Here is a 13,702-nt window from a genome sequence, read left to right as displayed (position 1 = left end):
TCCCGGTGGATCTAATGGGCGCACCAACACACCAGGTCCTGCGCCTCCAACGAGTGGTCATGCTGCTTCAACCATTAACCAAAGAAACTTTGCAGGTGATCTCCTCCATATGCGTACCCTAACTTCAGGTTTCCATTACTAACCGGCATAAGCATGCAGCACAAATGAGTCAATTGACTTGGGAAAATGGTAATAAACTAGCTCCAAATACTAGCTATAGTAATTTATTGTTACATACTATAACACGTAAAATAAATGTTATGTTATCGATCAATTCATTGTTGTAATCTAGCTACGTACACAATTTACATGGAATAAAATGAATATGTGAATTATTTTGGGCATATACTTTTGATTAATCTGTTTATGTTTTGCATTATGCACAGAGGATTAATTATTACTCTTGCAATCAAATCTGTCTTTAACAACGTATGTTGCTAACTGGCCGGATCGATCATAAAAGGGATGGAAGGATTGCTTTATCAATTTTGGAAGTTCTAGACCCTGCCTGTTTTGAAATCTATTATTCTATGACTTGAATTGGCAATTTGGCATGCAACTAATGAATTTTGAATAGGCTATAGCTAGGGTTCACCTCAGGCCAAGTGTAGAGCCAAGGTGAAAACAAAAGGGTTCAATTCAAGGAGTAGTAGCTAGCCTCTTTCACCACCTCGATCTATTGCCCCTACAACAATTCATGTGGTAAAAATTTAGAAAATAATCTTCGTAAAGTTAAATCACACGCAGAAGTATAGTAAGCTAGGTAGATCATTGTCCGAGTAATCGAGTCCTTAATGCATGCATCATTGTTCATATGTGCACGTACAGTTAGATCGATTATTATCCATATTTGATATGTTTTCACTAATTAATCAACATTTTCATGAGGTTACTCGTTAGCAAACACCTTAGGTTTTTGAATCTGATCGAATGATGTATGGCTAGTGATCATGTCGCGACCAATATATATAAAGGAAATGACTTTTAAATTTACTAGAAAAAGTTGAAACAATTAAGCTATATATGATGGAATAATTCTATATATTTCTTGCTCATATATATCTTACAAGTGATGCATGCATGTTCGTTATACATAACATGGATCATGCCCTAAAATTAAGAAACAATGAATTTCTCTATACCTACTTTGTATAAGTTGTGTACTAATCAGGCGCTCGATCATAAACAATTTTTACAACTGATTATCTAAACTTGCTGGAACCATATATGTTGAGGAAGGAACCAGCAGGATCTTCAGGGAACGTTAGTGCCTGGATTACCGCCGGTAGAGGGTACTGTCCCCTTCTGCAATCTTTGACGGATAATTGAAGGAACGTAGATTATGCCTCGGTTAGAAACATAGTGCAGTCCTTGATCGGTAGTACCCTCGTAGTTTAGTCCCCTCTGTACCATTTGTTTCATAATCGAAGAGATCTGGTGAGGATTGAGAGTACCCTTTTGCTGAACGTTAGTGTTCAAGACCCTGCAGGCGTCAATTGAGTCCATGTTCATAAGAACAACCACCACTGCGGCCACCAAGACCATTCTCGTGAAAAGCTTCATTTCTTCTACTACTGGGGAAAGAATTAATCAGTTTGCTTTCTTTGGCTTTGGTTTAGTGCTTCTGTAGTTCTGTGTATGCAAGAAAATATCAAAGATTGAAGGAATGGAATGAATGAATAAGAGGAGGAGGGTAAGAGGGGTTTTTATAGGCATCAAAATGGACCGGTATCTGAATATATTACATGACGTTTGACTGTGGCACGAAATTTTCAATACATGTGTAGCTATACGCTGTATTGACTATTGACGATTTTGTTATGAAAAGGTCGATCAAATGGAATGGGTCACTGGTGACACCACAAGAAACTGGGATTATTTCAAACTGGTATCTTGAGCTTGAAGATCACGTAGTACGACGCCGTTGGCATTCATTTGTTTCACTTTCATATAGCCCTAGTTTCTTTTTCCTCGAGCAAGTCTCTTCCCCGCATAAATTTATTATGCATGGCACTTTCATCACATCTATGTTGTACGTGTGTGAGGTGGCCGGTGAGACCATGAGGGTGGAGGTGCTCATCTCCATTTCCATAAAATTTTGAGCTATAAATACTAAACCGAGATGTTCGAAATTAATTAGCAAGTGATTGTTTGATTGATACTTCAATGCAACTCGAAATGCTAAGTTTTTAATTAGTGAAATTGTTTATTTTTGGTGCTCGATCTTCTTTGTTTCAATGCGCCACATAACACATATTATTCTTATTAAAGTAATACATGTATATTCGTCTACCAGCCATTATTCATAGGCTCCATGTGGGATTGCGGTTTCGCGAAAATTTTAGCTTATTTTTAACGTTTTGGCTTTCAGCCCGTTTGGTAAATTTTCCAAACCCGTGTTTTTATAAAAATCACGACGTAAAACCTCAATTTTCATAAGCAGGTCGCGACCTGCTTTTTCAGATCTGGGTTTCCGAAACGCTCGAAGAAGACGCGGATGACTCGCTTACAATTGTGAAATCCTAAAATACCCAGCGCCAAATCCAAATCTGATTCACGCTCTTGCTCCGTTTTCCTCTCAAATCTACGCGCGTTTGCTATGTTTTTCTATCAAATCTGCTCGCCATTTTGCCTATTTCTCCTCAATTTGGACGCGATGCCTTCTTTCAATTCTAGGGGTTTGTCTCTTATATAAATTCTATCGATAAAACGCAAACATATAAAATACAAGTCTCTAAACTGAATTGAAACAATGAAATGACATAACTATAGGCCTAAGCCTTCACGCAACATCTCTAAAATAATAAAATCTAAAATGTTAAAGAATTAAATTCAGTTTACCTCCTTGTGATTTGGGGGTGACTTCATGTTAATCCCTACATTTTTAATTTCATCAGTTTACCCCCTGAACTCTTTAATTTCTGTCTGCCGTGACCAAATTCCCATATTCTGTTTGAATTGACCATTAATTCTAAATACGGGCCCCACTGTTAAGGTTAAAATTTTCATTTAACAAAAAAACTAGTGAAAAAAAACTAAAAAATCATTCCTTTTTATCCCTAACTAAGTTGAAAATTTTTTAAACTTCGAGTACAAACGTAATTTAACTCATAAGATTGGGTCTATGTCAGTAATTAACGTCTGATTTGGACAGAAGATAGGACATTGGTCACGGTTGAGAAAAATTCAAAAGTTTGAGGGATAAATTGATGAAATTGAAAGTATAAGGATTAACATGAAGTTACTTCTAAACCTCATAAAGGTAAATTGAATTTAATTCAATGTTAAATGATCCGGACAACCTTCATATCCCACATTCAAAAGTCAACAATATCTTAAAACCTTAGATAGGGGGGTAAAACAGAGTTGTTCTTGTGCTAACACATAAGCTTTAATAGAAACATTATTAATACATTATTAAACAATATCTTAAAAGATTTTGGGTTATCTGAAACTTTAACTCTTTTTTTTCTTTTTGATATTTGGATGATACAAAAACCTAATTTTTTTTGGTGTGGCTGGACTACCTTTTTACAGTGTTACTGTTTTACCCAAAAAAATAAAAATTGCGCAGTACGTACCTAGCTGCCTGCAACAATTTTCTGCAACAGACTCCACTACTCACTAGTTTGTCTTCTCTCTCTCTCTCTCTCTCCATAAACACCCCCACCCCGCCCCTTCTTCTCTCATGTCACAACTTCCTCCTCACTCACTCTCTCTCTCTCTGTCTCTCTCTCTCTTCTTCATTTTCTTGAAGCTAGCTTTGATGTTGAAATCTGTGAACGATTTCTGGTTTTGATACACAGGATCACATTCAAGAGGATCGTCAAGAACAGAACCACCGAGCAGTTTTCCGGCATTCCTTACGTCATGACTCTCCTCTAGTGCCTCCTCTCTGCTTGGTACTCATCTCTCTCTCTCTCTCTGCAACACCGCCTATTTTACCATTTTGCCCCTCTGCGGATAGAGCTGTCCTGTCTGTTAGTTACTAAAACCAGATAAAATTACGTTTTCATCCCCGTGCAAGGCGGTCATGGTTTCTGTGTGACATGATTATAATTTTCGTGAAATTAGATTTCGGCCCCCAATTTTAGCTTAACTATAAACTGGCCCCGATTATCTGATTGTTTGATCAAACAGGTACGGCTTGCCGTTTGTGTCCAATGACATTCCGGTGAGTATCGTTAACGGCACCGGCGCTGTAATGGAGTCCGTCTACGTGTTGGTCTTCATCGCCTATGCTCCGAAGAAAGAGAAGGCCAAGATTATGGGCCTCTTCAATTTTGTGCTGGCCGTCTTCTCCGTCGTGGCTTTGGTTTCCGTTTTTGCCCTTCACGGCAACTCCAGGAAGCTCTTCTGCGGTGTCGCTGCCGCCATCTCCTCCATCGTCATGTACGGCTCGCCTCTCTCCATCATGGTAACTTTTTCTTCTTGTTTTAACTGATTACAGCTTATACTGTTGTGGTAAATTCGGAAAGTTACTGTAGTTATGAATGGTAAATTGTGCAGAGGACTGTGGTGAAAACGAAGAGTGTGGAGTTCATGCCATCCTACTTGTCAAGGGTTTGTGTTCTTGTGTGGCACTTCCTGGTTCGTCTATGGGCTTCTCGGCCATGACCCATTTGTCGCTGTAAGTTTTTACTTGATTATGTCCTTGTTTGTATTTTTTTTTTTTGTTACTAGATTTGAGTATTAATGAAAGGTGAAAAAAAGTTGAGATTTGAGATTTTACTATATTCCAAATGAAGAAAAAAAAAAAAAACCAAAAACCCTGTTTGGACTTTGGAAACGTTTAGTTAAATTGGGCAGAAATTGTGAAATGTGATGTTATAGTGATGGAGATGAGTGTTTTGGTGGTTTGCAGGTGCCAAATGGGTTTGGGTGTGCTTTGGGGCATTGCAGCTCATCTTGTACTTCTTCTACAAGGCTGGAGACACCAAGAAGCAGCAGCCTACTGCCGAAGACAGTGTGGAGCTGGGACTCGAAAACGGCGTTAATGGTGTCTAAGATGGGCGTGGCATCTGAAATTGCTGCATTTTTCACTTGGTGGTGCGGCTAGCTAGCTAGGCTTGTTTTTAGTTCATGTTTTTCTTACTCATGATTTGAGTGAGTACTAATGGCAATGTCAATTTTAGAGTCTGATGGATTTGACCGTGTAGAGACAAATTCATTGTTGGTATTGCTTTTCAACTCAATCATTACTGCTTTCAGGACAAATATTACTTCGCTGAATTTTTGCTTGTTCTTTTGCATTTTATTGTTCAATGTTTGACCTAATTTATCAAACTAGTTCGTATGAATTTCAAATATCCTCAAACTTAAAGATCATTCGACAATATGAGGTACACACTTCCATAAAATTTTGAGCTATAAATACTAGACCGAGATGTTCGAGATTGATTAGCAAGTGAGTGTCTGAGTGATAATACAACTCGTCAATACCATATACACCAGAATGGAGAGCCTTGACACTTGCAGAATCTTATCATGCACTTTTTCCAAAATGTTCAGAGATAATAATAGATTTGAGCATGAATAACAACCATCTACTACTCTACTACTGGTGTCTATACTCTATAGGTACTTCGAAGGTACAAAGGGCTAATTACATATAAATCTATTTTAAAATATTTTTTTTATATAATTTCATCTAAACATTTTTACCCACGTAAGTTTACCAAGCTTAAATAGAGTTCTATATTAGGTATTAAAGTTCAACAAAATTACAAACTGTCATCCAACCATATAATTAGATTATCTCTCTTATATTTACGAAAATGACACTTGTGTAAAAAGTCAACAACCACTTCTTTCCAGAAAAGTCTCCGGCCGATCTCCGGCGAGGTCTCCGGCGAATTTTCCGACCGACCTCAGATGAATTTTCCGACTGACTTCAGAGGAGGAATCCGGCGACAATAAAAAATTACTACCGCCGGCAACAAAAGCTACTACCGCTGGCACCAAAAGCTACTATCGTCACCAACAAAAACTACTACTGTCATAGCTAAAAGTTACTACCAACATAAACAAAAGATACTACCGCTAGCAACAAAAGATACTACCGACAGCAATAAAAGCTACTACTGTCAGAATCAAAAGATACTACCGTCAGCAACAAAAGCTACTATTGCTAGCAACAAAAACTACTGCTACAAGGACCAAAAGCTACTACCAGCGGCACCAAAAGCTACTACCACCAATACCAAAAGCTACTACCAGTGATACCAAAAGCTACTACCAGCGGTACCAAAAGCTACTACTTACTACTATAAGGACCAAAAGCTACTACCACCGGCACCAAAAGCTACTACTGGTGATACCAAAAGCTACTACTTACTACTATAAGGACCAAAAGCTACTACCACCGGCACCAAGAGCTACTACTGCTTATATCAAAAGCTACTACCACCGACACCAAAGGCTGCTACCGCCGGCACCGAAAGCTACTACTACAAAAACTAAAATCTACTACTACCGGCACCAAAAGCTACTACTACCGACACCAAAAATTACTATCGCCGATACCAAAAACTACTACTATAAAAAACCAAAAGCTACTATCGGTACCAAAAACTACTATAGCCGGCACTAAAAACTACACTCACCAAATAATCCACCAAGTTTACAGATACAGGAACAAACAAAAAACAAGGAAAATCTGCATGATATTCTTCAATACTTTTCCATTCACCATTACTAATACTAATCAAATAATTCACCACAACTTTACACATACATGAATTAACAAAAAAACATAAAGGAAATCAAACAAGAAAAGTGAGAATTGGAGATTGGATCTGGCGGTCGACGATGACAGAAAAGATGTCTCTCCCTCGACGGAGCTCCGAACTTCGTTCGCCGCCGATGATGAGTAGTGGAATTCCTTGTCTTCGATCGAATGCACTTGAATGGAGTCGTCGTGGTGCATATCTCGGTGAGCCCTGCCTCGATCTTCGATCTCGGAGATGATGAAGGACGTCACCGTTTGATAGATCTGAGGGAGAGACCTCCGATGCAGGTAGATTTGCAATCATATTCAAGAGCCAGTTTGGTGATGACTTTAAGGGAGATGTAGTCGAGATCGAGGCCGAGGTCGTCGTGCAGGCATCGTCGACGGTCGATCCGGAAGTCATCGTCAAGGCTAGGCGGTAGCATCGTCGTCGTCGGAGAAGCAATCGAGATCCTGCCGGAATTTGTCTCGAAGCAGCACTGGCATCATAATCAAAGGAGAGAGAGAGAGAGAGAGAGAGAGAGAGAGAGAGAGAGAGAGAGAGAGAGAACGAGAGAAACTGATTTGGAAAAAGAGGAGGGAGGGTAATTTAGGTATAGAAAAAAATAAACGGATGGGTTTGGACCAAATGGTGGACTTATGTAGGTAAAAAATTTAGGGTGGATCTATGAGGGAAAAAATGTTGAAAATGAGACTATTGTGAAATTTTCTAAAGTATGTACTACTTTGGTGCAGGTTACCTAATACAACATAAATTGTAAACTTTATAAGCAATGAGCATTTGGGTTGTACTATGATATATACTTGATTTAGACGCATGAATCAATGCTTGAATAACTGGCACTTCCGCAAGTAAATCAGTAGAAAATAATGATTTAATATGATTTGGTATACTTCAATGTATTATTCTTGTCCATATAGGAGGTTTATATAGAGATACAATTGTAGTGCTAATAGGAAAATATTTCCTACACCTATACATAATATTTAACCTATACATACAAGGAAAGTAAATATATACAAAATATTCTACACTCCCCCTCAAGTTGGTGCATATATATCGATCATGCCCAACTTGCCAATCGAGTTATCAAACTCCGTTGTTGTTTTGGAATATGAACATACACTGTACATCCAAATACACGAGGCTCCAAGTTAGGCAACTAAGGAATCAAGAGAAGTTTCTGAAGCTGTTGTAGAGGGTTTTGACATTCAATAACCCGAGAAGGGGTACGATTAATGAGATAGGCAGCAGATGTCACAGCTTCTCCCTAATATTCTACAGGTACATTCATGCCAAACAAAGAGGCACGAACAACTTCAAGCAACTGCCAATTTTTCCTCTCTGCCAATCCATTTTGCTGAGGAGTATAAGTACTTGAAGTCTGATGTCGAATTCCATGTAACTTCATAAACTCTTGCATAGGACCATTAATATATTCTCCGCTATTGTCAGATTGAAAAACTTGAACAACCTGTTAATTATGTGTGGACACCATCTTGTGAAATTCTTTGAATCTAGAATAAACATCGCTCTTGTTCTTCAATAGAGACACTCAAGTCGTACGAGTACAATCATTAATAAACGTCACAAAATACCAGACGCCAGAGAGAGAATTTCTGCATGACCCCACACGTCAGAGTGAATCTTCATAAATGGAACATGACTTTTATTTAGGCTTGGTGAATATGAAATACAATGGCTCTTGGCCAGTTCACATATGTCACAATGAAAATCTGAATAGTCGACACCCGAAAATAATTGCGGTTGCAGCTTCTTAAGATAACCGAAGTTTAAATGACCCAACTTGCGGTGCCAAAGCCACACATCTTTCTTAGCACTCTCAGCTCTATTGACCTGATTAGCTTGACCCAAAGACTGTATATGTTTCTCTCTTGTCTCTGTCAGATCTAGATAGTACAATTTCCCTTTTCTCAATCCATAACCCAAAATCTGCCGCGTCAGAATGTCCTGAAACACACAGAAAGACGGATAAAAGGTGACAATACATGATAATTCTTGAATTATTTGGCCAACTGAGAGGAGATTGTATGACAATGATGGGACGACTAATACAGAATCAAGGGTTAATGTGTTTGATAGGATAATAGAGCCTTCTCCGATAACCGGAGTTGGAGTACCATCACCGGTAGAAACAATATTTTGAGAGGAAGGTTTTAATTTTTCCAAGAGGCTAGGATCATTACACATGTGATCTGATGCTCTTGTATCAATAATCCAGGACCTATTCATAGATACCTTACCACTCATACCTGACTGTGCAACATTAGAGGCATTGGATGGTTGGTCATCCTCTGTAGTGGTTATGACAGCTTTTGTTTGATTCTTTCGGGGTTTCAGGGTGAAATCCCACCAATCCGGGTACCCAATTGTTTCAAAGCAACGTTGCTTGCTATGACCTAATACTCCACATAGCGGATATTTTGAGTTCGCACATGAATTTGGTTTGCATGGAGACCGACATGGTGCGGTGGTATGATAGTTAATTCGGTGTGCCATTTTGGAGGTTTGGTTTTTGAGATTTCAAGGATTCGGGAATTATGATTTTGATGTATGCAACGATTTGTTTGTGGAGTGATTCAAGATTCAGATTTTGGTTTTGGGATTTGAGAATTTGTGTGTGATTTGTGGGGTTTTTGGTACGCAGCGGTTTGTGATGTTTTGGGTGTAAATTCAAAGGATCGAACCTGGCAAGTTCTGATGCCAAGTAGAAAATAAGGATTCAATATGGTTTGGTATACTTCAATGTATTATTCTTCTCCATATAAGAGGTTTATATAGAGATACAATTGTAGTGCTAATATGAAAATATTTCTACACCTATACATAATATTTAACCTACACATACATACAAAGAAAGTAAATATATACAAAATATTCTACAAATCACACTATTGTTGTCTACTGTACTTGAGGAGCTTGCATGAAGAGGTACTGCAAATGAGACATAGACCAGTCATTTTCCTGATGACACTCTAAATCCAGAGTTTCGTAGCCCTTGAATCATAGTTTGATATGCTTACCTCAAATGATTTACCTGATCCTTCAAATTCCAGCATGCTTAGAGCAACTTCACAGCTCTGAGACACCATAGGCTCAGGATCGATTCATTGCAAATTCCTTGAGAAGTAGGGAACTACTGATACAATTTGGCCATCTACACACAAACCAGAAGCTCAGTATAGATTGAGTCGACATCAATCCGTGGGTCTGTTGGGTATCTTGATGCTGGACAGAAGCTAGATTCATTTGGTTTTTGCATCATGTCTTCCATTTTAGAAGAAATGTGTTGAATATTAATTTTAAGCATTAATTTATGTAAAGGCACCTCCCCATTACATGATCCGGCACCTCCCTAGTCCTTTCAAGAGTGTTCTATGCCCAAGTGCTCCTGCACTTGTCATTTCTCGGTAATAGTTTCTACCAGTAAACATTATTAAGACGTACATCTTGGGGTTTTACCTCTCTGGCATGAATTGAAGTAGCAAGGTTATAGTACTTACGAAGTTGTATCTTCTGTAAGTTTTGCTATTGCCATGAGCTTCATGTTCATGGATCATGACGTTAATTCAGATTTCAGTACTGATGCGTGTTTGGCCATCACCCATCTTACATGAACACGACGCTCTTGTGGAAAGTATGAGCATATGCCCTGCGTGCATACAATGAACATGGCACTTGGCCAAATTGAAAAACAGAATAATCGGCTTTCTGTCATTTAAATGTTGGTTTACCATTGCAGCATTCACCTTTCCATACATCCACTTGGAACAAATTATTACCCTTCTTGCTCACATATACAACTGTCTGTTTGCTTGATTAGAAGTATTGGAGGGAACTAACAATGCTATCTCAACCGGCTCAATACGTGTCACCTATATGGGTTCATTCATGTCTTCTATACAACCTGTGTGTAGAACCTGTTTCAACTTCCTCGAGTATAGATAACTTTTTAACATAGATAAAGTTGCGACTACTAACTTCATAGTTGGAATATAAATATCTTTTTGACTGATAACTTCTTAGCATGAATGACGTTCTCAGATTACTGTCCTGGAATCTTTCTGTAGTCGCTATAACTTTGATCTCACTTTGGTGTCAGATGCGTATACAAATTCTATGTCAATTTCTTGTGTATTGTATGTCAGTCGGAACAAATAAACATAATTTTACGGAAGTATCAATACATGATCAATTAATTTAACAAGAAATGTACCTCTTAAGTCTTAATTACAGTTGACAAAAGATGATTATCACGTATGCACGGGTATTTGCCCGGATGCAGGTGACAGAACAAAACCGAAGCCGATTAAGGAAACTAAACTGCATTCCATTCGTGTATGATACATAAAACAATTCTTTCTTCTTCTTTTGGTGCCAATTGTTGATTATATTCTGTGCAAGCTAGGCTTCAACTTTTCATTCTAGAGCTGCAAAAACTTGAGCATTCAACCCGGGTGTACCTGAATTTGCTAGCTATTAACAAGCACACCCATACACTAAACCGTGAGGGTGTCGATGAACATCTCAGTTTAAACTTTTGGGTGTCAGGTGCTGAGACCGTGAGGGTGGAGGTGCTCATCTACACTTTCAGGTTCTTCCTGTAGAAACTTGAAGAGCTGTATTTTTCACAATCTCATCATGCAATTCCAAATGTTCAGAGATAATAATAGATTTGAGCATGAATAACAACCATCTACTACTGGTGTCTATACTTTGAACTTGAAGCATGTGCTAAGATATCTGATTTCTGATTCATATATGGTGCAGGTTACCTAATACAGCATAAATTGTAAACGCATCAAGCAATGAGCATTTGGGTTTTAATACGGTACTCGACTTAGACGAAGCAAAAAAAATCTGTTTGTTCCCTCTCCCCAACTTCATGCTTATACTCATGAATCAAAACTCGAATAATCTGGCACTTCCGCAAGTAAAGCACAATGTTGTTGTCTACTGTACTTGAGGAGCTTGCATGAAGAGGTACTGCAAATGAGACATAGACTTCAGTCATTTTCCTGATGACACACTAAATCCATTGTTTCATAGCTATTGAATCATAGTTTGATATGCATACCTCAAATGATTTGCCTGAGCCTTCATATTCCAGCATGCTTAGAGCAACTTCACAGCTCTGAGACACGATAGACTCAGGATCCATTGCAAATTCCTTGAGAAGGGATACACTTTGCTCATCTACACACAAACCAGAAGCTCAGTTTTACAAAACGAAAACTGGAAGCATTTGCTATAAGATGCTATTATCAAGTAAACTTTAAGAATCAGAGCTTTGGCAATGAATTACTGAATGCAATGAACTACTGATATATTTGGAGAACACGGTAGCCAATAGCAGGCATACCTGCAATGGAACCAAGAGCTTCAGCAGCCTCATGTCTAACCATTGGGTGCTCATTTTTATCCATAAGTATGTTGGATAGAGCAGCTGAAGCAGCTTTATCTTGTAATTGGCCCAACACATAAGCAACCTGACAAGAACAGAAAATATATATTATTATGGTGAAAAGACCCAACCTCTTGTGAAAACAAATTTAGATCAAACATGACAAGAAAGACCATTAAAGACTAAGTCAAGACTCCATTTAGACAGATTATAAACCAACCTCGTGCCGCAAGAGAGCACTTTGGGACCCCAAAGAATCTATAATAGCAGTAACAGCTTCATCACCTCCATGATTCCGAAGTGCAAAGAGAGCTGAATACCGCTCATACATACTCTTTTTTTCGTCCAGAAGAGCCTCCCTTAAATGATAAATTCAAGTCAGAAATGTAATATATCAGCAAAAACGGTAGGAAGGTAAGCAATAGATGATTACAACCACACACACCTTAACTGATTTACAGAAGAACCTGAAGTAGCCGGTGCAGCTGGATCCACAGACATAAAAGGTGATTTTTCATCCATGGATTGACTACTAGCATTCTTCAACTGCTCAATTCGATTAAGGGCCAACTCACAAGTTTCTTTTACCTCCTGAGCTGGATCCGAAGCCAGGCTATTCTTTAAAAGAGGAACATTACTCTCCAAACCAATTGCACCAAGAGCTTCCGCTGCCTGGACAGTTTGCAATAAACACGAATAAGCATATCATGAGAATCTGAGAAATGTACATACACCTGAACGTAATATAAACCCACCTCATGACGAACAATGGGATGCAGAGAGAAATCATTGAGAACCGCAATCAAAGCAGGAATGGCTTCCGCGTCTTGCATTTGACCCAATGCAAACGCAGCCTCATGCGCCAACAAGTTAGAAGAATCCCTTGTTGCTGCAGTGGTAAAACACATCAATTGCACAATTAGAAAACTCATGATAACCTAGCAGTTCAGTAATGAAGGTAAAATCATGGAAGATTCGGCAGTAACTTGAATTAAAAAACACACACAGCTTAAAACATGTTCAGTACTGATCTTGGTTTTCGATAAATTCATATTCACTGAATAATATAAATTTCCTTGTAATGGAGGCACAGTCCCTAATCAGACAGTGATACTCATCCAAACTAGTAAATTAGCTGAAATTGGAAGCTAATGAATTTGGCTTACAAACCAAGCACTTGCAAAGTTCTACCTAAACACTAATAAGTTAACTTCTACTGCAATTGAAAAATCAAAAAGCCCAAATCGAGGTGAAAATCAATTAGATAAAATCGAGGTGGGGAACGAACCGGTAATTAGGGCGTTGCGTGGGGCAGCGCCTTTGAGGTTGCGGAGAGAGAACAACGCTCTAAACCGCTCCGATATGGGCTGGGCCGGGTCGAGCAATCTTTCGCATAGAAACTTCACCATCTCCGGCGACGACTCGAACCCGGTGGCGGTGGCGGCGCCGTCGTCGATCAACGAACCCATGCCTCAGAATCAGATTCTCCAGCTGAAGAAGAAGAAGATGCAGTTCCCACCTTTTTTCCTCTCTCATATTTATAAGC

At 38.8% G+C, this 13,702-nt stretch overlaps 1 protein-coding gene and 1 pseudogene across 1 annotated transcript; one reads left to right on the top strand and one right to left on the bottom strand.

The window, feature by feature from the left end:
• LOC101294238 overlaps positions 1–5,007 on the top strand; it is a 5,630-nt pseudogene extending 623 nt beyond the window's left edge.
• A 6,348-nt stretch (positions 5,008–11,355) lies between these two features.
• LOC101303571 (deoxyhypusine hydroxylase-like) lies at positions 11,356–13,676 on the bottom strand. Its single transcript, XM_004289869.1, has 7 exons — positions 13,445–13,676; positions 12,912–13,045; positions 12,602–12,828; positions 12,377–12,515; positions 12,115–12,241; positions 11,830–11,948; positions 11,356–11,738 (listed from the first exon to the last, which is right to left on the bottom strand). The coding sequence occupies exons 1-7, from the start codon at positions 13,623–13,625 to the stop codon at positions 11,706–11,708; spliced, it is 960 nt and encodes a 319-aa protein (XP_004289917.1). The 5' UTR covers positions 13,626–13,676; the 3' UTR covers positions 11,356–11,705.
• Positions 13,677–13,702: the final 26 nt, after the last annotated feature.

This window comes from Fragaria vesca, linkage group LG2, assembly GCF_000184155.1.
Source record: "Fragaria vesca subsp. vesca linkage group LG2, FraVesHawaii_1.0, whole genome shotgun sequence".
Lineage (NCBI taxonomy): Eukaryota > Viridiplantae > Streptophyta > Magnoliopsida > Rosales > Rosaceae > Fragaria > Fragaria vesca.
The sequence above is the reverse complement of the archived record's forward strand: the minus strand, read 5'-3'. Positions and strand labels throughout refer to the sequence as shown.